General features: G+C 50.2%; 8 protein-coding genes across 8 annotated transcripts; 6 read left to right on the top strand and 2 right to left on the bottom strand.

The window, feature by feature from the left end:
- Positions 1–511: 511 nt before the first annotated feature.
- VE01_03080 (uncharacterized protein) lies at positions 512–985 on the top strand (the record flags this gene model as incomplete). Its single annotated transcript, XM_018272578.1, has 1 exon — positions 512–985. One exon carries the CDS (start codon positions 512–514, stop codon positions 983–985), a length of 474 nt encoding a protein of 157 aa, XP_018132150.1.
- A 682-nt stretch (positions 986–1667) lies between these two features.
- Positions 1668–3003, top strand: VE01_03079 (uncharacterized protein). The gene is made up of 3 exons (XM_018272577.2): positions 1668–2027; positions 2270–2497; positions 2624–3003. The coding sequence occupies exons 1-3, from the start codon at positions 1963–1965 to the stop codon at positions 2928–2930; spliced, it is 600 nt and encodes a 199-aa protein (XP_018132065.1). The 5' UTR covers positions 1668–1962; the 3' UTR covers positions 2931–3003.
- Positions 3004–3020: 17 nt separating this feature from the next.
- VE01_03078 (uncharacterized protein) lies at positions 3021–4390 on the bottom strand. Its single transcript, XM_018272576.2, has 2 exons — positions 4296–4390; positions 3021–4246 (listed from the first exon to the last, which is right to left on the bottom strand). The coding sequence occupies exons 1-2, from the start codon at positions 4350–4352 to the stop codon at positions 3071–3073; spliced, it is 1233 nt and encodes a 410-aa protein (XP_018132066.1). The 5' UTR covers positions 4353–4390; the 3' UTR covers positions 3021–3070.
- Positions 4391–4531: 141 nt separating this feature from the next.
- On the top strand, positions 4532–5175 carry RSM27 (mitochondral 37S ribosomal protein S27). Its single transcript, XM_018272575.2, has 3 exons — positions 4532–4618; positions 4676–4928; positions 4992–5175. Exons 1-3 carry the CDS (start codon positions 4580–4582, stop codon positions 5039–5041), a joined length of 342 nt encoding a protein of 113 aa, XP_018132063.1. The 5' UTR covers positions 4532–4579; the 3' UTR covers positions 5042–5175.
- Positions 5176–5677: 502 nt separating this feature from the next.
- VE01_03076 (uncharacterized protein) lies at positions 5678–9530 on the top strand. The gene is made up of 5 exons (XM_059463504.1): positions 5678–6218; positions 6419–6490; positions 6577–7599; positions 7651–8280; positions 8331–9530. Exons 1-5 carry the CDS (start codon positions 6105–6107, stop codon positions 8862–8864), a joined length of 2373 nt encoding a protein of 790 aa, XP_059319845.1. The 5' UTR covers positions 5678–6104; the 3' UTR covers positions 8865–9530.
- A 449-nt stretch (positions 9531–9979) lies between these two features.
- VE01_03075 (uncharacterized protein) lies at positions 9980–12213 on the top strand. Its single transcript, XM_018272573.2, has 3 exons — positions 9980–11133; positions 11244–11449; positions 11537–12213. Exons 1-3 carry the CDS (start codon positions 10992–10994, stop codon positions 12134–12136), a joined length of 948 nt encoding a protein of 315 aa, XP_018132061.1. The 5' UTR covers positions 9980–10991; the 3' UTR covers positions 12137–12213.
- A 224-nt stretch (positions 12214–12437) lies between these two features.
- VE01_03074 (uncharacterized protein) lies at positions 12438–13969 on the bottom strand (the record flags this gene model as incomplete). Its single annotated transcript, XM_018272572.2, has 3 exons — positions 13590–13969; positions 12884–13530; positions 12438–12829 (listed from the first exon to the last, which is right to left on the bottom strand). The coding sequence occupies exons 1-3, from the start codon at positions 13727–13729 to the stop codon at positions 12438–12440; spliced, it is 1179 nt and encodes a 392-aa protein (XP_018132062.1). The 5' UTR covers positions 13730–13969.
- Positions 13970–14199: 230 nt separating this feature from the next.
- On the top strand, positions 14200–18167 carry VE01_03073 (uncharacterized protein). Its single transcript, XM_018272571.2, has 2 exons — positions 14200–17286; positions 17353–18167. Exons 1-2 carry the CDS (start codon positions 14802–14804, stop codon positions 17991–17993), a joined length of 3126 nt encoding a protein of 1041 aa, XP_018132059.1. The 5' UTR covers positions 14200–14801; the 3' UTR covers positions 17994–18167.
- Positions 18168–18657: the final 490 nt, after the last annotated feature.

Raw genomic sequence — 18657 nt, 5'->3', positions numbered from 1 at the left:
CCAACCAACAGCAACTCTGATTGGCAGGGGAGATGCGGCCGAGACACTGTGCGATTTACTTAACACAGTGGAAATTCACAGTCAGCCTCAGCCTTGGGGGCTCTCTGATGCTTTTTGTTGTCTCAAGCTTCATAAGCCATTCGTCATAACCTCATCTTTTCAAAGTAATACGCACTTTATCCGCCTTCCAGCCTTACAACGTACATTCAGCGACTCTGATTATACTACTGCGACAAGAAGGCAACGGAATATCCCAGACCTGCGCATTTTGAGAGGTGTGGCGGTTACTCTTGCTTGATCCAGGTGGAGACAACTCCTCCAGCCTTGCCGTCTACCCACGACCATCGCGCGATAATTACCACCCGCGCGAAACAGACTCTGAATGCTTGCATAACCATACAATACTGCATGCAGCTGTAGCCCCTTAAGAAGACGTCTCTCACAAGATGTTCTGTCTGCGGAGGTACGATGCTCTCTACCCCTCTTTCAGTTTGCCGGGACTGCACCTAACATGAAGCACAGCTGGCTGCCGCTCCTCTTTATCCCAACGAACGCGTCGCCGATCTTCATATTCCTCTTCTTCGTCTGCACATACTTCCTCAACAGGCCCTGCGTCTACTGCTCCTTCCTGCTCCTGATTCTCTTCGCCTCATCGTGCAACTGGGCGGACCAATGTTTCTTCGACTTCTCCTCGAACTGGTTTGAGGCGCGGCCTCTACCAGCGCCAATGGGCGCCGACGGCAACCTTACCTGCACGGCATTCAATAACACATCGATACCGGGTAACACTTTTGAGCAGGCCATGATAATAGCGGGGTCCATGAACAGCACGGCGAAGACACTTGGTGGCGTGGCGTTCCAAGAGCTTCAGAAGCGACTCCCGGAACGGCCGGAGTGGACAGGCATTGGTGTTGGCTGGCTCAGGAGTCTTTTGGGCAGGAGGGAATGGACCCTTCCGTGCGTGGATGTCAACGTCAGGCTATGACGGGAGTGGGATTATTATTCGCGTTATGAGATACGACGGCTGGGGGGGCGTTCTTGGTCACGATGGGATGCAAATGATTATCCAAGGAGAGATGGCCCTCGCTGGCCATTTTAGAGGGTATAATGTATATTCAGTTCGGGGTTGAAGTGTAATTACTATGGAAGTCCTACTCGTTCATCGAGACCCAATCCAGTGGTGGCGATTGTGAAATAGATATCAGAATCATTACCGGCGACGCTTGACAACACGTTCTCTGGTTCAGGGGCATAATACTATTACTGATAACCCTCATGTATAATATTTGTCAAGACTATATCGAGGGGGTCTGTGATAGTATTTCATAAATCGTGTTGTCAGATTCAAATTTATTTACTTCCTAATAAATAATCACTCAGATTTCAATTTACTACTTTTATTCATCAACCAAAGCCAAACCCAGAAGTAACTTTAAACTACACGAGCCACTGTTAATTAAACCAAACAAATATATTTCTATTGAATAATCAATCTGAATATGCTGTTGAAAATGGGCTTTAAATCTGAGAATCTGGTGCGAGTACGTATAGCGGAAGCTGCATATAACAAGCATGGATGTACACCCATACAAAATTATACAAAATCCGACCAGGGATAATTCATATATGAACAGGGATCGTATACAACGAACCCTCGATATAACAATCACACCAACTTCTCACTGATACTTTTTTTAAGTTTCGCCATAAACAAAGTTCCACTATAATGGCTCCGGCGGCTCACGCCATCCTTCACTTCAGGCTTGAGCCGTCTGTATCCACAATATAGACGCAGACCTCGGCAAATCACGAGCGGACGGGAGCTATTATGTGGCGATGGACTATGTACGGATGGAGGCTGGAATACTCCTTTCTAATATATTATATTCCTTTGCTATTATTATTAAGTCGTATTTGACAGGCTATCATAAAAATTGAGCCGCAGTGTGTATATCGGGAGCAATGGCGGCAACTTCGGAGGCAGAACGTGCCAGGGCGATGATGGCGATCCAGAGTGTTTTTGACCGGTATGTAACATATTTCATCGCTTTCTATCGGCGTTGGTCTCCTGATTTTCATATGATTTATGGCTTCTATTCTGTTTTATCTGCTTGCGATAGGAAGAGAGATGTTTGGAATACATTTATTATTATGATTTCCCAACGGTTGCTATAATCGCCTCTCATATATCACACTTGCCCTTTCATTTTGCCGCCTCTTCATTCCAAAGATACAATTTAAATGCCGTTTATACTTACAATAACTCTAGATTTCATCTCATCTCCGCCGATGCGCCTGTAAAATACTTTGATGACCAAGTTATGCGCGATGCAAAGGTTATTGATGGATCCCCTGACGGACGTGCCTCGTTCGAGATACGCATTACGCCGTACTACGGCAACATCAACGGCGTTTTACACGGTGGCGCAGCGGGGGTTATATTTGATATGTTGACCACGGCGGCATTGGCGCCGTTATCGAGACCTGATTACTGGGAGTACGTTTACCACCGCCCCTGACGGCTTCCATTCTTCAGTCCCGATGCTTCATTTTCAAAATGAACAGTTGTCCGAAGAAAAGAGCTGGAAAGGCTTAACAGATGTCGATGCTAATTCCCTATCAGTTTCCTCGGTGGTGTGACACGCTGTCTGAACATCTCCTTCCTCCGCGGCGTCCCCATCGACACCGTCGTCCGCGTCAACAGCAAAGTAACACAGGTCGGCCGGACCATGGCCATGATCCAAAGCGAGATGGTCAGCTTAGATGGGAAGATCACATACTGCACAGCGGAGAACCACAAAGTTAGCGTGGCCACACCGGCGCATCACCTCAGTGAGAAGTACGAAGTCGAGTGGGATCGCGTGATGAAGGCGGAAGGCAAGATGCCGAACGGACTGTGGACGCCGAAGAAGGTGAAGGGGAAGTTATAGGGGTATTGGTGTAGATAACGGTGAGATGTATATAACAGCACATAGGCAAGAGTTGCATATAGACAATATAGAGTACATAACTCAGAATTGGGTATCCTAATTTTATCCGTAGCCAATAACCTTTACAACCTATAATGCACCTATAATGCATTCTTCGCCGCCTCAGCCGCCTCTTTCTTCGCCTTATTCATCTCATCGAAAATCCTCTTCTTCTCTCTGTACACATACAAATCCCTTTTAAGTGCCTCCTCTGCAGCCTTAGCGCCCGCCTCTTTCTTGCCTAGAGCAGTACCGCTTCCGAGCAACTTGTTCTTCTCACCCCATCCTTCTAGGTACACACCCACCGTGTAAAGCGGAAACCCCGTCACCGGATCCTTTCCGGGCGTGTCCGCATCTTTGTAGAGAAGTTTAATCCCGCGACTAACTATCTGTGTAGCCAGCTCCTGTTTGGCGCTCGTGGTGGAAACGACGGGGGGACCGGTTGTTTGCAACGTCTTGTTGACTTCATCCTGCTCGAGAATCTCCTTGGAGAGCGTGCCTGCCCACAGAGCTTTTAACCAATTCGAGGCCTTTTCGACGCCATTCTTGGGGTCGGAGTAAATCACCGCTGCGACGTACGCCTCGAAGACATCACCCAAGATCTTGGTCTGCGGAGTCCTCGCCGCGAAGTCTTTGGGGATTTGGTACCGCTTATCAAACCCGTATTGCCGGGCATAGGATGCTAGAGTTTCATTTTTCAGGCAGAGCTCGCGCAGCTGCGCGCATCGGCCGGGTTGCAGGGCGGGGAAGGTCTTGGAGATCAGGAGGGTCGTAAGGAGGTAGATGTACGCATCGCCTACCCACTCGAGACGCTCATACGAGTCTTGTGGGCCAGCGTTGGTGGGGAGGGCGCCGGAATGCGTGAAGGCTGACTTTTCGAGGGCGGGTGAGAGGATAGGTGGGAGGGTAGGGAGGGAGCCGGGGATCGAAGCTCCTGTCCAAGGGGCGATGTTTTGGGGCGGCGTGACTTCGGCGGAGGTTTTCTTGGGCAATGCCTCTTCTGCCTGGGTGGCGATTTTTGCCTTGGAGGGCGCCTTCTTTGGTTTGGGGAGCTCAAGCTGTAGAGCTTTGCAACGAGCTAAGCCAATCCTGTTAAGAGTGCCGCTGCTCAGGATAGTTTCTTCTGACTTGAGAACTGCGTTAAGAGCAAAGGATAGATTGGCGACTAAATCGGCATTCTCATTGACTGCTGGTGCTTGGGCTTCATTGGATGATGCGTCTACCTTCTTAGAGCCATCCTTTTGAATTCCACGAGCGAGTTTGCTGCTTTCATGGCCCTGTATTTGTGTTAGAAAGATATTGACTGGGTTTCGTAAGGAAACGCACCTGTGTTGTTTTCCCAGAGCCAGGTTCAACAAAATCCGAATGAGATCTTTTAGTCATTCTGGCCAGTTTGTGATAGCTATATATGCACGCTGCTGTTTGTATTGAAGAGAGTGGTATTTCTTTTAAGAATCACGTGAGTGATAATTATCGTGAGAAATATCGGAGAAATATTGCGCCGATGTGTCAATGTTGTCGCGCCCTAGCCTATTCAGGTTGAACTTTTTGACGTCCCTCCCCGAGGCCATGAGAGCTTGACCAAATCTCCCCCAAGAACATCATCAACCATGTCGGTCGCACGGTCGAGAGTTGTGGATCTCATGAAGGTACGTTCACAGAATATAATAGGGGCATTGCTTTTACTGACGCAATTGACACTGCAGACGCAATGCAAGATCTTTTCGACAACCTTCAACCCGGAAGGAGTTCGAACCGGTAACAAGATTCTGCGACAGCGACTAAAGGGCCCGGCGCTGGCAGCATATTACCCGCGGAGAGTTGTGACTTTAAATGACCTCCAAAAGGCATACCCGGAGCTGAAGACGTGGAACGAGAAGGAGGAGGAACGCCTGGAGAGTGTTGCCATTACCAAAGCTCGTGGAAAGGGCGCGCCAAAGAAGAAGCGCACGGCAGCAGGTAAGTCCAGACAACGCCAATGTACTTTATATGGTGGACCTGTAAATGCTAACGTCTCCGCAGAGTCCAAGAAGTTCAAGGGCAAGAAGAAGGTCACCACCGAGGAGGCTTGAGATGGGGCGTGGCCTGTATATTAGTGTATAATGGCATTGACGGCGTTTGGAAACCGGGGGTATATCAGATTCATAAACAGTTCCTGTGTAAATCAAATACTTTTATGATTATACAACAGTTCGATCAGAAAACACTTCTTCGGCCATCTCGTGTGCCTGATGAACCGTCAGTGACGGTGCTGTTCAAAGTAAACTTCCGGGCAGAGCGAAAGAAGTGGTGGCTTTCTGTTCAAGATTTGCTCTTTGTGAAGTCTATGCAACTTGATTTGCGTGATATATGTCTACTAGTAGTTTGTATGTTCTTTTTTGTCTCATACTCTTCATTATTGTTCTGTCATAAGGGGGGGTGGATTCGTTGGCCGTGGTTACGAGTGGGCTTGAAAGCAGATCTTTAAAGAACTCTAAAGCATGAAGTGAGGTTTATATTCTTTCAAGGAAATAAAATCTGGGTGCTTTGTAAAGTAGAGAGAAAGTCCCTTGACCCTTATTCACTTGCCTTGGGATTGTTGGCCTTACGCAGCAACTCCAATGCATAACCCAACCCAGCAAGGTGGTGCTGCCAAAAATCTATAAGAGCCGAGTTGCTTCACCCACAATACTTCTTCCTCTCTTCTGCATCACCACCTCACTTCGACACTCCTTTTCACCAGCACATCGTTCTCAAAAGTTATATCATATAAGCTATTTAACTCTCTTCGGAGTCAAACAAGTTTATATTTCAGTTAAACATCAGCACGTACCTTGATCGACCGAGGCCATCCGCTCCTTCCTATCTTTGTCAAATCAACTCGACCGCACCCAGACAAAATTTTGACGGAAGGAACGACAGCCCTTCTTGCATCTTGAGCACATATCTACACATATCTGTGTGGCTCTTACCTGATCTAATCAGTTTGAGCTACGACTCCTATATCTTTGTGATCTTCTCTGTTTCCTCTCTTTCTCCCCTCCCAACCTTCATCACCAAACATCTCCGACCATACTGCCTTCTCAACTCCTTTTACTCAACTGGATTACAAACCCACCACAGCATTGCCAGTACTGAAACTGAGAGACGATCAACATGTCTTCCACTGTTGCAGCTACAGGCTCGCCAACTTCTCGTCGAACCTTCACGAGCAGGAGCCAGTCTCAAGAGAATGCTGGCTTCGAAGATGAAAAGCCACAGATGCGTTCTGTAAGTGAACTCTCGAACTATATCTACCCCCTCTCCAATCTCCAGAACAAGTGTTCATGGACGTCGACCTATGGTGTCTAGTTATGTGGCATTCGTGTGCTACTCTCTGCCTATATTTCATTATTCCAATGTCCCTCCTGACCAACAATCCGACGTGTGCAATCCTCATGTTCTTATCAACCCCAGCTAATCCAAAGCAGGACCCTACCAATACGCTGAAGAAGTCTACCAGTGCTCTCTCCAGCTCCAAGCTTGTCAACCAAGTTCCGAAGGTCAGTTATAATCCTGTTGCAGCAGCTGCCATTCCAAACATTGGCTAGCTCTTGCCACTTCGGACTCAAACTAACAATCACAGAAGGCGAAGATGAACCAGGACCATACATCCTTCAACGAACTCAACCCTATGGATAGACTCCTTGCGAAGCTCTCTGAGCAACAGGCAACCATCAACAAACAGCACGAAGTTCTTCAAACCGGTGATGATACACACCGCACTCATGTATCCTCAGCTGTTGAATACGCCACAACTTCGGCTACGACCTCTAACTCTGCTGAAGGCACCGTTTCAGGTAACAGCACCGATGCAGTTGACACCGTCGAAGAGAAGAACACTCCACAGCCAAGCAAAGACGAGGTTTTACGCCTCAAGATCGAACTCGAGAAAGCCAAAGGCAAGATTGCCCGCATGGACCAGGAGCTTACCCAAACTCGAATCACCAAGCATACTATTGAGCAAGCTATAGGCAGCAACTCGGAAGCTGACTTCCCAATGGACCAGCTCAATGGTCCTGGTCGTTCCGTGTATCTCCCAGATGGTAATTGGATTGGCCAGGATGATAACCATTCTGACAACAGTGATGCTCTCTCTGTTGGTGGCTTCAATCGTGCTGGTGGGATTTGGGGTAACTCTGGTAGAGCCCCATTCACCAATTATCAAGGTGGCATGCAAGACCTCCAACCTGCTTCTGGGTTTTCTGGGAACCCTTGGGCGGCAGGACGTGGCTTCAACGCACCCTTTTCTGATCCCTCTGGGGTGTTGGGCCAAACTGTTCCTGGCTTTCGTTCTGACCGCCTTGTCCCTGACAATGACACCTCCGTTGGATTAGCTGGCGACCGCCGAAACGCCAATCGTGGCCGCTTCATGAATCGCACTCCAGGTGCATTCCCATACGCAAGCAGCAACAGCTCTTACGATGGACTTACCCCCACTACATCCTATGGTTCTGTTACAGGCCTTGGTGGAGGTGCAACCGGCACTATGGGAGGATCGATTGGGTTGAATACTGGTGGTGCTTTAAGCTATCAGACCCAGCCACTTGGAACCCCTCTTTCGCCATTCGCACCCGAATTCAACTCACTGAATGGACAGTGGAAGAATGATGTAAGCAGTCAAACCTCTTCCCGGACGTGTCATAAAATACTAACTTCTCAGAACACAATTGCTGTGGAGGGCCAAACCTTCCTCCCGACTACTGAGCCATTGAACTATCGCCGTTTACTTGACCGCACAGTCAATTGCAACTGGAAGTACATTGTCGATAAGATTGTTTGCAATAATGATCAGCAAGCATCAATCTTTCTTCAACAGAAACTCAAGGTTGGTACCACCGAGCAAAAGTACGATATTGTCGAGGCCATTGTTGCTCAGGCCTACCCCCTGATGATTAATCGCTTTGGCAACTTCCTTGTTCAGCGTTGCTTCGAACACGGTACTCCAGAGCAGGTTATCAAGATTGCCGAAGCTATTCGAGGCAATACATTGAATCTCTCCATGGATGCATTCGGCTGCCACGTCGTTCAGAAAGCCTTTGATTCTGTTCCGGAGGACTACAAGGCGATCATGGTCCACGAGTTGCTTCGCCGCATCCCCGAGACCGTTATTCACCGCTACGCCTGCCATGTCTGGCAGAAACTGTTTGAGCTGCGCTGGACCGAGTCACCACCTCAGATTATGAAATTTGTGAACGAGGCTCTCAGAGGAATGTGGCATGAGGTTGCCCTCGGCGAGACTGGTAGTCTGGTTGTGCAGAATATTTTTGAGAATTGCCTCGAGGAAGACAAGGTAAGCCGTCATCAAGCATGCGCCTAAATATTCATACTAACATGTTGTAGCGCCCCTGCATCGAAGAAGTTCTTGCTAGCATCGACATCGTTGCTCACGGTCAGTTTGGCAATTGGTGCATCCAGCATATTTGCGAGCATGGAGCGCCCGTTGATCGTAGCCGTGCTATCGACCATGTCATCCGCTATGCATCTGAGTATAGCATGGACCAATTTGCCTCCAAAGTTGTTGAAAAGTGCCTCAAGATTGGCGGGGTGGAATTTCTTGGTCGATATCTTGATCGTGTTTGCGAAGGCCGCAACGACCGTCCACGCATCCCACTCATTGACATTGCCAGCGACCAATACGGCAACTATCTCATTCAGTACATTCTTACTCACTCCAACCCCCAGCATAGAGAGGTTGTCGCTTGCCACATCCGCAAGCACATGGTATCTCTCCGTGGATCCAAATTTGGGTCTCGTGTCGGTATGCTTTGCACCAACCCTGCCATTGCAACCCGTCCTGGACCTGGCGTTGGCCCCGCTCTCGGTGCAAACCGAATGCCTCAGGGCAACCCTCGATTTGGTGGCGCCTACCGCTAGACATTGATGCTGCCGCACCGTTGCCAATTCGGTAAAGCATCCCGGACTCTTCAGGAGGTCGTGGTCTGGCATTGTACGATCTTCATAGGCGATGGAATAACAAGTCATATTTCTTCAGCATAAAGCATATCCCCAAAACAAGCTTCGTCTCAGCGCTTTTGGTGTTACCCATATATGGATGTCCCGATCGACTCCTGAAATCCTCTGATCACCCAAGCTTGCTTTGTTTCAGTTCGGCGGTACTATTTTCAAAAGATCGTTTTCGTCTGAGATCCGCCTGAAAATTTCTTCTTTGTCTTCATTTCGACATGTTCTCAAGCAACCTACCATACCACTACGTATCATCCTACGCTATGGATGTTATCCCATGGGCGACTTGGAAACTTTATGTTTATCGGCTTCTCAAGGAGTTCCTGCCTGAGGAGTGTCTTATGCTTTACAAATTGTTCTTCAAATATTTACCTTGAAAGTGAGAATCTGCCTGCTGCCAAGGCATTGTTCTGATAGTCATCCGCCAGAGTTGACAAGGGGCGAAGAAATCAGATCATCATAGTGCGTGCGGTTTGGGCATGGACAGAGTGGTGGTTTATATCGTCAAGGTGCAATTTTCTGGGCGGCTAGCTCATCCTGCCTTGTGCCTGCATTAGATCAGCTTTGTTATCTAGTCATCCATTCTAATATAGATTGCTCATTAGAATCACTTCCTTCGGGCGTGTGGTTATTTGCTCTTTTTTGTGCTTTCCAATATAGCATTGCTCTCTTCGGCTACGTTGTTAGTGGTTATTTAGGGATTCTATATTAGATAATAGACACTACATGCATTGATTTTATTTTATTTATGGCCGTCTTAACTTGTGAATCTTGAACTTGTGAGCTTGTTTGTCTGGCCATCGTTGAAAATGTCGTCGATGTTGATATTGGGATGGTTTTGATAAAGTTTGTCGGTACTTGATATGTTGTACCCAGCCTTATGATTTTATATGCACTAATACATTGATGCATAAAACTCGAGGTACTTCACATTTTCTCGCTTACGAGTCACATGACTCTCTGAATCCATACTTCAGAAATATTTTCTGCCTCTCTTTCCGTTCTTCTTTTCTTCTCACCACATACTCGTGAACGGCTTGACATCAGCATTCGTCTTCGGACGCAATAACGGAGTCGCCGTTCAGTTTGACTTCGAGGAGCCATCAAATCCCCATGATGTCAATTATCTAGTCAACGGGTTTGAGATCGATTAAGCACCTGCAACCTCGATGTTTTTGAGCCCTTCACGGGAGCTCGACGGAGAGACGGGTGTCTTAAGTCACTATATTCCAAATCTTTTCGCAGATGCCGTCGGCGCATGATGTTAAAGACTCACCATGGTGAATACAGTTCTTCTTGATAGGATGTTAGCTTTTAGTTTTTTGATTGATTGAATATGACCGTTTTTTACTTGCAGTTCTGCAAAGCCAATATAATGTCTCAATTTGGAGGCTCCAATCATCAAAATATGTGACCACTGGCAGGCAGTTGCTGTGCAGATTATCTGCCGGGATAAACGCGAGACGCGATCAAAACTTTTCTTGTCCGCCGCGCTTTTTTACAGGCAGACGCGGTTCTGAACGCGTCAAAAAAAAAAGTCTGGGGAAAGGGTTTCGGGAGGTCTTATCGGGGGGTGCCGTATATGACGCACGAGGCCCGCGATGATCTTATATGCCAATATATCCGTTTCATAATCCTACGTTATTCAAACAGCCAGCAGCTCTGACATATCACAATCCGTTTATTTACCAGCATGGCTACGTGACCGACCGAGGACGAGAAGCCTAAAGGTGTGAGACGCGGTTTTTTTGGTCAGCTAATTGGATTGGCTTCAGCCTGGTTGCTGCCTTCGAATCTGCCTTTATCTATCTCTACCTACCTACCCCTCATCCCATATATTGCCCACCACCACCCCGTCCGTAATCAACCATAGACCGACCCTCACAATCGCATCCCGGCGCATGAATCTCACGTCCCAGCTCAAATCTACGTCCTCCCTCCAATCTTGAGACCGTTTCACACACCCACACACACAGCCAAACAAATCCCCCACCACCACCACCACCACCACCACCGTGCATCAGAAGATCCGCACCCATGGGTGTCCTCAGGATCCCACGCCAGGATAACCAAGAAGGTTTCGTCCTGGTGCACATCGTCCCCCTTGCTCAAAAGGCCTCTGCGGCACTGGATGTCAAGATCCTGGCTACGGAGGGCAGTGCGCCTTTCGCCCTTACCTGTAAGATCCCCCCCCCACCACCCCCCTAGGCAGGATCCCTGTGCCGCGGATCAATGCACTTCCTTCCCTTCCTTACATTCTAGAAGATCACCGCTGATCCGGTCCTTAAGTGAAACAGAATCAAATCCAGAAACTCAAATCCAAGAAAGCACCCTGTACCGACGACGAATGGGAGGCGATATTGGAGGTTATACTACTACAGCAGGAGTCGAACCCTGAAAAGGCTGCGGTGGCGGAGGGGATAGAGGTTGAAGCTACGATTGAGGAGGATGTAGCTGTTGAGCTTGTCTTCAAGAAGTCGACGTCGGGTATCACTGTATGTCCCTCCCCACCCTTCCCCCCACCACTCCACCATCCCTGAGCCCGAGGCGAGGACCCCACGCTGACCTCCTTCCCCTACTAGCAACGCCTCGGCTCCCTCCGCCTCACCCACGACGAAGACCAGGAAATCGAACTCTTCGACTGGTGCGGTGCCTCGATCCAGCACTCTCACTCCCTAACGCGGACGCTTAAATCCGCACAATCAGCCCTCGTAAAAGAGCAAGCTAAGAGCCGGAAACTCGCAGAGCAGTTGGAAGATCTACTGAAGGCGAAGGGGGAGAATGAACATGTCTTGCTGGAGAAGTTCGCGCTGCTGTTGAATGAGAAGAAAGCTAAGATTCGGGAGTTGCAGGGCGGACGGGGGGTGGGGGAGGTGGAGATGCCGAGTAGACATAAGAAGGAGGAGGAGGAGCATGTCGTAGAGGAGAAGGCGGGGAAGTCGAGGAGGGGGAAGAGGAAGGCGGAGACTGTTGAGCCGGAGGAACCAGAGGAGATGGATGTTGATGAGGAGCAGGGGAAAGAGGAGGGCGCGACGAGGGATACGAGTGATGAGCAGGAGACGGAGGATGAGGATGAGGAGCCTGTGGCTGCGAAGAGGGGGGGAGGGAGGGGTGGGAAGGTGGAGGCTGAGGCTATGGATGAGGATGGCTCGGCTACGGAATCGGAGGATGATGGGCTATAATAAAAGATGTAGCTGTGTAGTTGGAAGGTACTATACTATACGTAATGAATGATGATTTTGGAAGATGTGGCAAGGGGCAGAAGTGTGATAGTAAATAGCCATTGGTCATTGTAACAGTCACCGTAACAGCTTTGGCCCTCAGCGCAGGGGGGTCGGCACTGGTAGACACTTTATACAAGTCGTACTATGTCTCATGGTCATTCATTTGATAACTATTCTCCCAACTCCAAATTTTCCCCCTATCCCCTCCAAATACACCCCAAAAACGCCAAAGCTATGCACATCCCCAAACACTCCCCAACTAACCCATCAACTCCACCCCCTGCCTCACAACCCCCACCACCGCCCCCGTCTGCACCACCTCGTTCCCCCCACCACTAAGCCTATACTCCACCTCCGCCAGCCCATCCATCCACGTAATCATCGTCTGCGCCGGCGTCTCCAGCTTCGTCAGCTCCTCCGCGATCGAGGCAATGATATCCGCCAGCGCGAGACCCTTGTTCGCTTTCAAAGTGTTGATGAGGGAGAGGCACGAGGAGACGTCGGAGGTCTTGAGGAGCGTGTCGACGATGAGGGAGATGTCGGCGGGCTCGGGGGAGGCGATGCATTCGTAGATTGTGGTGGTGGTGATTTTGTCGCGGACGATCTCGGATTCTTTGGGGATGGGTTGGCCTTTGATGTGTAGGGGTGTGCCTGGGGTATTTTCAGATGCTGTGAGATGTAATTAGGGAAGGCAAGGGGACTCACTGCTAGCATGGCAAGCTTGAAGCACGTTCAACGCCCTCCTCATGTCCCCCTTGGACAACTTGGTCAGCGCCTCCGTCGCCTCACGCGTAATATTCACCGTCTCCTCCTCAATAACCCTATCCACCAACACCCTAATATCCCTCTCCTTCAACGGGCTAAACCTAAACCTCGTGCACCTCGACAGCAGCGCGGGGGACAACTTATGCGTATAATTCGCAATAATACAGAACCTCGTGTTCGCCGTATACTTCTCCATAATCCGTCTCAACGCCATCTGCGCCGTCGACGTCATGGCATCCGCCTCATCCAGAATAATCAACTTATACGTCGCCATCGACTTCCCGCCCGCCTCGCTAGGCGCGGAAGAGAAGATCTGCCGAGTGCTCGCGAACGTCTTGATCTGCTCGCGCACGACGTCGATGCCGCGGTCGTCGGAGGCGTTGAGCTCGAGAACCATCTGGCGCATGTTTTTGACGCCGTAGATGCGCCGCGCGAGAGCGAGCACGGTGGAGGTCTTGCCGGTGCCGGGGGGGCCGTAGAGGAGGAGGTGGGGGAGTCGGTTGGTCTCGACGAAGCGGTTGATGGTTGCTATGATGTCTTGGTGACCGGAGACATCTTCGAGGGTGTCGGGGCGGTATTTTTCGACCCTGGGGGGTGAGGTTAGGTATGGTGAAGTTGGATATGGAGTTAGGGACCTGGGGCATACCATGGCAGGGTATCTTCAGCTTCTACGGGGAGGTTTGCAGCGCTTCTCTTGCCTTGGCTGGCCTGCTTGGAGGAGAATGTAACTGCATTGTCTTCAAGATCCACTGCGTCCACATCCATTCCATCCTCGTAGTCAGACATATTTGCGGGTGAAGGGGTTGAAATAGCAATTGTAAAGATTTAATGAGCTCTTAGCCTTGCACCTTTATTGAAGCTTTGGTACTCAGCGTTTGGGGGGACGCGACAGACGCGTAAAGAGTTGGTGCCTCAGGCATCGAAAATGTAGGTACCACATGGTACTCGAGGACTCGGACGTTTTTAGTGTACGGAAGAGTATGAAGCCGTACCTTTTTCTGTATGAAGATGTATCTCTAACTGAACTAACTGTAACCGATGTATATTTATTTTATTTATTTATTTATTTATTGATTTATGATTTATTATTTACTACTGCTTGATTTCAAATATAAATAATGCTCGTGCAAAACCGAGGGTAATTCAAAACATTAACACGTGTATGATAATCTTCCGTATACTATATATTAAAAAATACCCCTCACACTGAAAATAGTCGTCGTGGTCGCTTCGTCGCTTGTTTTCCCCCATCCCATCGCTAATCGATTGTAGATTGCGGGTGGCCGGGGACCTTGGCCTGTGCCCCCAGTACTGCGCCCGCCCTGATTGCCAGATTTTGCGACGCGAACATACCAACCTCACCATTATTCCGAGCTGTACCTGACACTCCCACACAACCTTCGACAACTCAACAACCTCGACCACCACGACTACGACTAACATACAGCATACAGCGACAGCGATACAACCAGCGATTTCTATAGACCTACTACATCCATTGCGCAACAACCTCCACGACTGAACGACTCCGTTGCGGCTGCCTGCGCCATTCGAATTTACCCACCAAACAACCACCATCATCGATCGCGTTGAACACCCACAGAGCCAGCAAACGCGCGACAATTACCTCACAGACACGATAATCCGAATCAGCAAACATCAATTGTGCACATAACCTTGATCTTACGCCTTCCGAACCCCCGCCTTGTTCGCTTTCCGTCATGAATCTCAACACTCGATCGCGATTGTGAACGTCATTGCCATAGTTCGGAATTTTGTGGACCAACAGACCACGGACAGGAACAACAAATTACTACTGAAAGGAGGAGGAGCGGCTTAGACCGAATAGGTCCGCAAGATGTTACAGCTGAAGCCACGACAGGTGGTGGAGGAGGCTGTGGAGAACTGGGACGATGACGACTTGGACATTGGAGGAGACGACTTTACATTCCCGAGCAGGACCGTGTCCATAGCGACAAGTGCCGGTCTATCACACCACCGAGAGTCTATTTCATCGCGTCTTTCCATTCGCTCCGACTTTGACTCGAATTTCGGAGACGAGGAACGTCAGGTGCAGGTACCCGGCGACGACGAGAGGTCCAGACACGATGCTATTGCAGCAGCAACTAGGGCTGGCATCCCACTGCCACAGAATGTTCCGGCGTCAGCACTTATGGGAGGGACGATAAAGCGCTTAGGCGGAAAGAAGGTGAAGAAGGTCATACAGCAGGACGACTGGGACGACGATCTTGAGCTACCATCCATTGGAGGAAAGGGATTCCAGATCAAGAAGCACGATCCGAGCGAGTTCCCTGATGCTCTACGACAGGTCAGCGGCCAGTCCGGCTCGGCGACAAACGAGTTCAGCAGCCCTGAGTTTTCCAAGTTTGACGAATTCGACAAATACGCTACCATCAGGCCAAAGACTAACTCTGGCCACCTCAACCTGGACCAATTCCGAGATGGAGACGATGATGATGATTTCTTTGGTGGGGGAGGTGGCACTATCAAAGTCACGAAGAAGCGCCTGGTGAAACCCGTCACGGTCGTTGTTCCACCCACTCCGGTGAAACCGGGGTCCAAAGAAGATGATGATTTCGAGAGCGACTTCCAATTACCATCCGACGGCAAACCACTGAGACTATCTATCGGAAAGGATATCCCCAAAACTCCGGCAAGCTCACAAGACGAGTTTGACGAGTGGGGTGAGGGAAGCCTCGGAACGAGATTTGGAGGAACCCGGAGATCCGATGGTCGGTCAAATAGAAGCTCTTCCGCTTCCGCCCTCAGCCCAAGTGTGTCCAGCTCTATTACAATTGAGAGCGAGGATGAAGGCCTCGATGGACTTGTTCTTCCAACCGGCCCATTTAACTTCGAGGATATCCTGAAGAAGCGCCAAGAAACTCAATCACCCGAACACCAGGAGGCCCAAACCCCAGCCGCAAAGCCTGAATCAACCAGACCAGCTGCAGCTCGTCTTTCATCGAAAGATGACTTCCTCTTTGGCCTTGAAATTGGCGATGGCGATGTCTTCAATTCGGGCCGTTTGACCCATAACCGCAATGTGAAGGTCAAGACAAGCCGACCAATGAGCCCGCAACGACCAAAGACGGCAGTTTCGTTGAAATTCACAGATAAACCATCACCACCCGTGGGCTCCTCCTCAAGGCTTCCCCGACCCCTCGGCCATGAGAGACATGCTTCTAATCTCGATCCCGTTTCGGAGAGTGGAGGTCCCATGTCGGCTCAGGTTAAACGAACACATTCCAGGCTGGGTCATTCTTCGCAGTCTTCCGTTAGCAGCATACCAACACCCGCCACCCCCACCTCTGTACAATCTCTGCCACCATTAACACCACGCCGACGTGATCTCACACAGAAGCCATCGCTCAATGCCCTGCGCAATGAACCAACGACGACCAATGCTCAACTTCTCAAGTTGAAGAGGTCGATGCCTATTATAAGACACACCAACTCACCCGCAAAACCCGCGATACATCGTTACGACAGACCCCCTTCCCGAACCGACTCAAACAGTAGACCGAATTCAATTATTAGGCCCAAGACTCCAGTTGACCGGGATCGATCGGGCGCGGATAGCAGCATGTCTCATGCGAGGCGAAACCCAGTTCCGTTCCTACCAGCTGGGAACTCGACCGCACAGTCTCATCATGTTACAATCAAAACTTCCCGCCACTTCCGTCAAAATGACTCGACTTCCTCGATTACTAGTGACTACAGGTCGTCGTCTCGTGCCATGTCTCGAACAACAGTAAGATCTCCGAGTCCAAATCGCGCTCGGCTAAGAAACCCTGAGGCATTGGCTCGGGAAGCCGCCTCAAAGAGACAAGTTACGAAGCCTAGCAAGCAACGTCACTTCGGTGATGGGCGTGAGTTGGATGGGTTTGATGATCTGCCTACATCTCAGACTATTGAGCAGAAGTACATTAAACAACCTATCGGCCGAGGACCACCAAAAGCTCTCATGCGGAACAAGGTTTATCAGAACACCATTCCTGATAGGAGTGTCTCGACGACGCCTCTGCCTGGTCCATACTCGCCCGCGAGATATGAGAACAACCGTTATGAGAACCTGCCGAGATACACACGAGACACAAATGCGAGTCGCATGGCTAGAGAGCAGGTACTGTCTCAGCGCGCACCATCGTCGCAGGGTGGTCCTTTGTCTACCCTAACGAACCAATGGAAGGCTCAAATTGCAGCGAAGTCAAACCTCCAGGCCACCCGCCCGCCGCAATCACTTCGAACAAAGAAGAGCAAGCCGGTGCAGCAGAGACCTCACCTCATCAAGCCACTCAGCGACACCAGCAAAACCACAAAATGTAAGCCCCCCGCCACCCCACCCCCCTCTCAACCCCCAAAAACAATTACTAACATGCTCCCCCCAGCCGTCAAAGGAATGACCTACAACCCCACAACCTACCTCTGGGAAGGCAACGAAAACGACCTCTCCCCCTTCGACGCCCCCATCGACTCCCCCACCCCCTCCACCATCCCCCCACACCTCTTCCGCGAAAAAGAATCCTCCACCCCACGCCCGGCACTCATCACAAACATCAACGCCTCCCAAGGCGTCCAAGTCGTCGGCGGCATGGTCTTCGACCCGCAACGCATGTGCTGGCTCAAAGTCCCGCACCAAAAACGCGGGAAATCCCTCTCCCGCAACGCCTCGGAGGGGGGGGACACAATGGATGGCTTTGACGCCCTCGATGACGAGGAAGAGGATGTCTTCAAAGACGTCCCGGATCTGGAAGATAAACCCTCCGCTTCCTCGCCCAGCAGGGACGCGCATGAGTCCGGCGCAGGAGGCAGGTCGCGCAAGAGCGGCGGCACGGATGGTGGTGGGCTCAAGGACGACTGGCTCGTTGGGGAGGAATTCGATGTTGGTCCTGAGTTTGTGCGACGACAGCGAGAGGAGGAGGAGAGATGGAAGAGGAAGGTTGAGAAGTGGATTGGCAAGGACCGCGAGGTCGTGGATCGGGAGAGTAATTGGCGCTGGCGCATTAGGGATGTGGTGAACCAGTTGTAAGAGATGAGTGATGATGATGAGCTTCTGCTGAGTGCGGAGGCGGTTTGGATATGGATATGATAGAATAGGGCTGGGCTGCAGAGCTCGGGGCGGGGGGGTATGTGGCATTTTTGCTGTGTGCGTATGCTTGGTTGTTGCTTGTTGGATGCTTTTTTTGCTTGGGATGAATATGGGATGGGGTGGGGTGGGGTATAGATGGGGGGAATCGGCTTGGTTGGCTATGAATGGGGGCGCTTTGGCATATTGGCTAGGTTTTTTTGATGTGGTTGGGGGGACCGGGGCCGGGGCCGGGGGGTGGGGGGTGGGGGATGGGAAAAGGGGGGGGTTACGAAAAAGATGAGATGATGTGTTATGACTGTGATGAATAGTAGCAAAAGCAAGCAATTAATACTCCTGCCCACACACAATCATGCTCTTTTGTATCTTTATGAGTGAAGTTTTAATATCTGATGCGTATTTGAGGCTACCACTCCGGTAGATGCCATCGCCATTGCCAGCGATATTCCATCAATGTGGGCCTCTGCACAGGTTGTGAGTAATTCAAATCCGCTGTACCAAAATAAGTCCACGGATAGGGGGTGGTCGAGAGCCATTGCTGTAGGTTGGTTGAGGGTGGTGATGGTGGTGGCAGAAACGGCGGTGACGATAATAACGGGTGACAGGA

This window comes from Pseudogymnoascus verrucosus (assembly GCF_001662655.1).
Source record: "Pseudogymnoascus verrucosus strain UAMH 10579 unplaced genomic scaffold scaffold_12, whole genome shotgun sequence".
Classification (NCBI taxonomy): Eukaryota; Fungi; Ascomycota; class Leotiomycetes; order Thelebolales; family Thelebolaceae; genus Pseudogymnoascus; species Pseudogymnoascus verrucosus.
Note: the sequence above shows the minus strand (reverse complement) of the source record. Positions and strands in the feature narration are given on the sequence as shown.

Excerpts from the sequence above, each read along its gene's own strand:
- VE01_03073 (XM_018272571.2), top strand. The coding sequence starts at position 14,802 with ATGTTACAGCTGAAGCCACGACAGGTGGTGGAGGAGGCTGTGGAGAAC. Across the intron at positions 17,287-17,352 it reads CACCAGCAAAACCACAAAAT|CCGTCAAAGGAATGACCTAC; the intron begins GTAAGCCCCCCG and ends TGCTCCCCCCAG.
- RSM27 (XM_018272575.2), top strand. The coding sequence starts at position 4,580 with ATGTCGGTCGCACGGTCGAGAGTTGTGGATCTCATGAAG. Across the intron at positions 4,619-4,675 it reads GAGTTGTGGATCTCATGAAG|ACGCAATGCAAGATCTTTTC; the intron begins GTACGTTCACAG and ends TTGACACTGCAG. Across the intron at positions 4,929-4,991 it reads GAAGAAGCGCACGGCAGCAG|AGTCCAAGAAGTTCAAGGGC; the intron begins GTAAGTCCAGAC and ends ACGTCTCCGCAG.
- VE01_03075 (XM_018272573.2), top strand. The coding sequence starts at position 10,992 with ATGGGTGTCCTCAGGATCCCACGCCAGGATAACCAAGAAGGTTTCGTC. Across the intron at positions 11,134-11,243 it reads TGCGCCTTTCGCCCTTACCT|TGAAACAGAATCAAATCCAG; the intron begins GTAAGATCCCCC and ends CCGGTCCTTAAG. Across the intron at positions 11,450-11,536 it reads AGTCGACGTCGGGTATCACT|CAACGCCTCGGCTCCCTCCG; the intron begins GTATGTCCCTCC and ends TTCCCCTACTAG.
- VE01_03079 (XM_018272577.2), top strand. The coding sequence starts at position 1,963 with ATGGCGGCAACTTCGGAGGCAGAACGTGCCAGGGCGATGATGGCGATC. Across the intron at positions 2,028-2,269 it reads ATCCAGAGTGTTTTTGACCG|ATTTCATCTCATCTCCGCCG; the intron begins GTATGTAACATA and ends CAATAACTCTAG. Across the intron at positions 2,498-2,623 it reads TCGAGACCTGATTACTGGGA|TTTCCTCGGTGGTGTGACAC; the intron begins GTACGTTTACCA and ends ATTCCCTATCAG.
- VE01_03078 (XM_018272576.2), bottom strand. The coding sequence starts at position 4,352 with ATGACTAAAAGATCTCATTCGGATTTTGTTGAACCTGGCTCTGGGAAA. Across the intron at positions 4,247-4,295 it reads GCTCTGGGAAAACAACACAG|GGCCATGAAAGCAGCAAACT; the intron begins GTGCGTTTCCTT and ends ACACAAATACAG.
- VE01_03076 (XM_059463504.1), top strand. The coding sequence starts at position 6,105 with ATGTCTTCCACTGTTGCAGCTACAGGCTCGCCAACTTCTCGTCGAACC. Across the intron at positions 7,600-7,650 it reads ATGGACAGTGGAAGAATGAT|AACACAATTGCTGTGGAGGG; the intron begins GTAAGCAGTCAA and ends CTAACTTCTCAG. Across the intron at positions 8,281-8,330 it reads ATTGCCTCGAGGAAGACAAG|CGCCCCTGCATCGAAGAAGT; the intron begins GTAAGCCGTCAT and ends AACATGTTGTAG.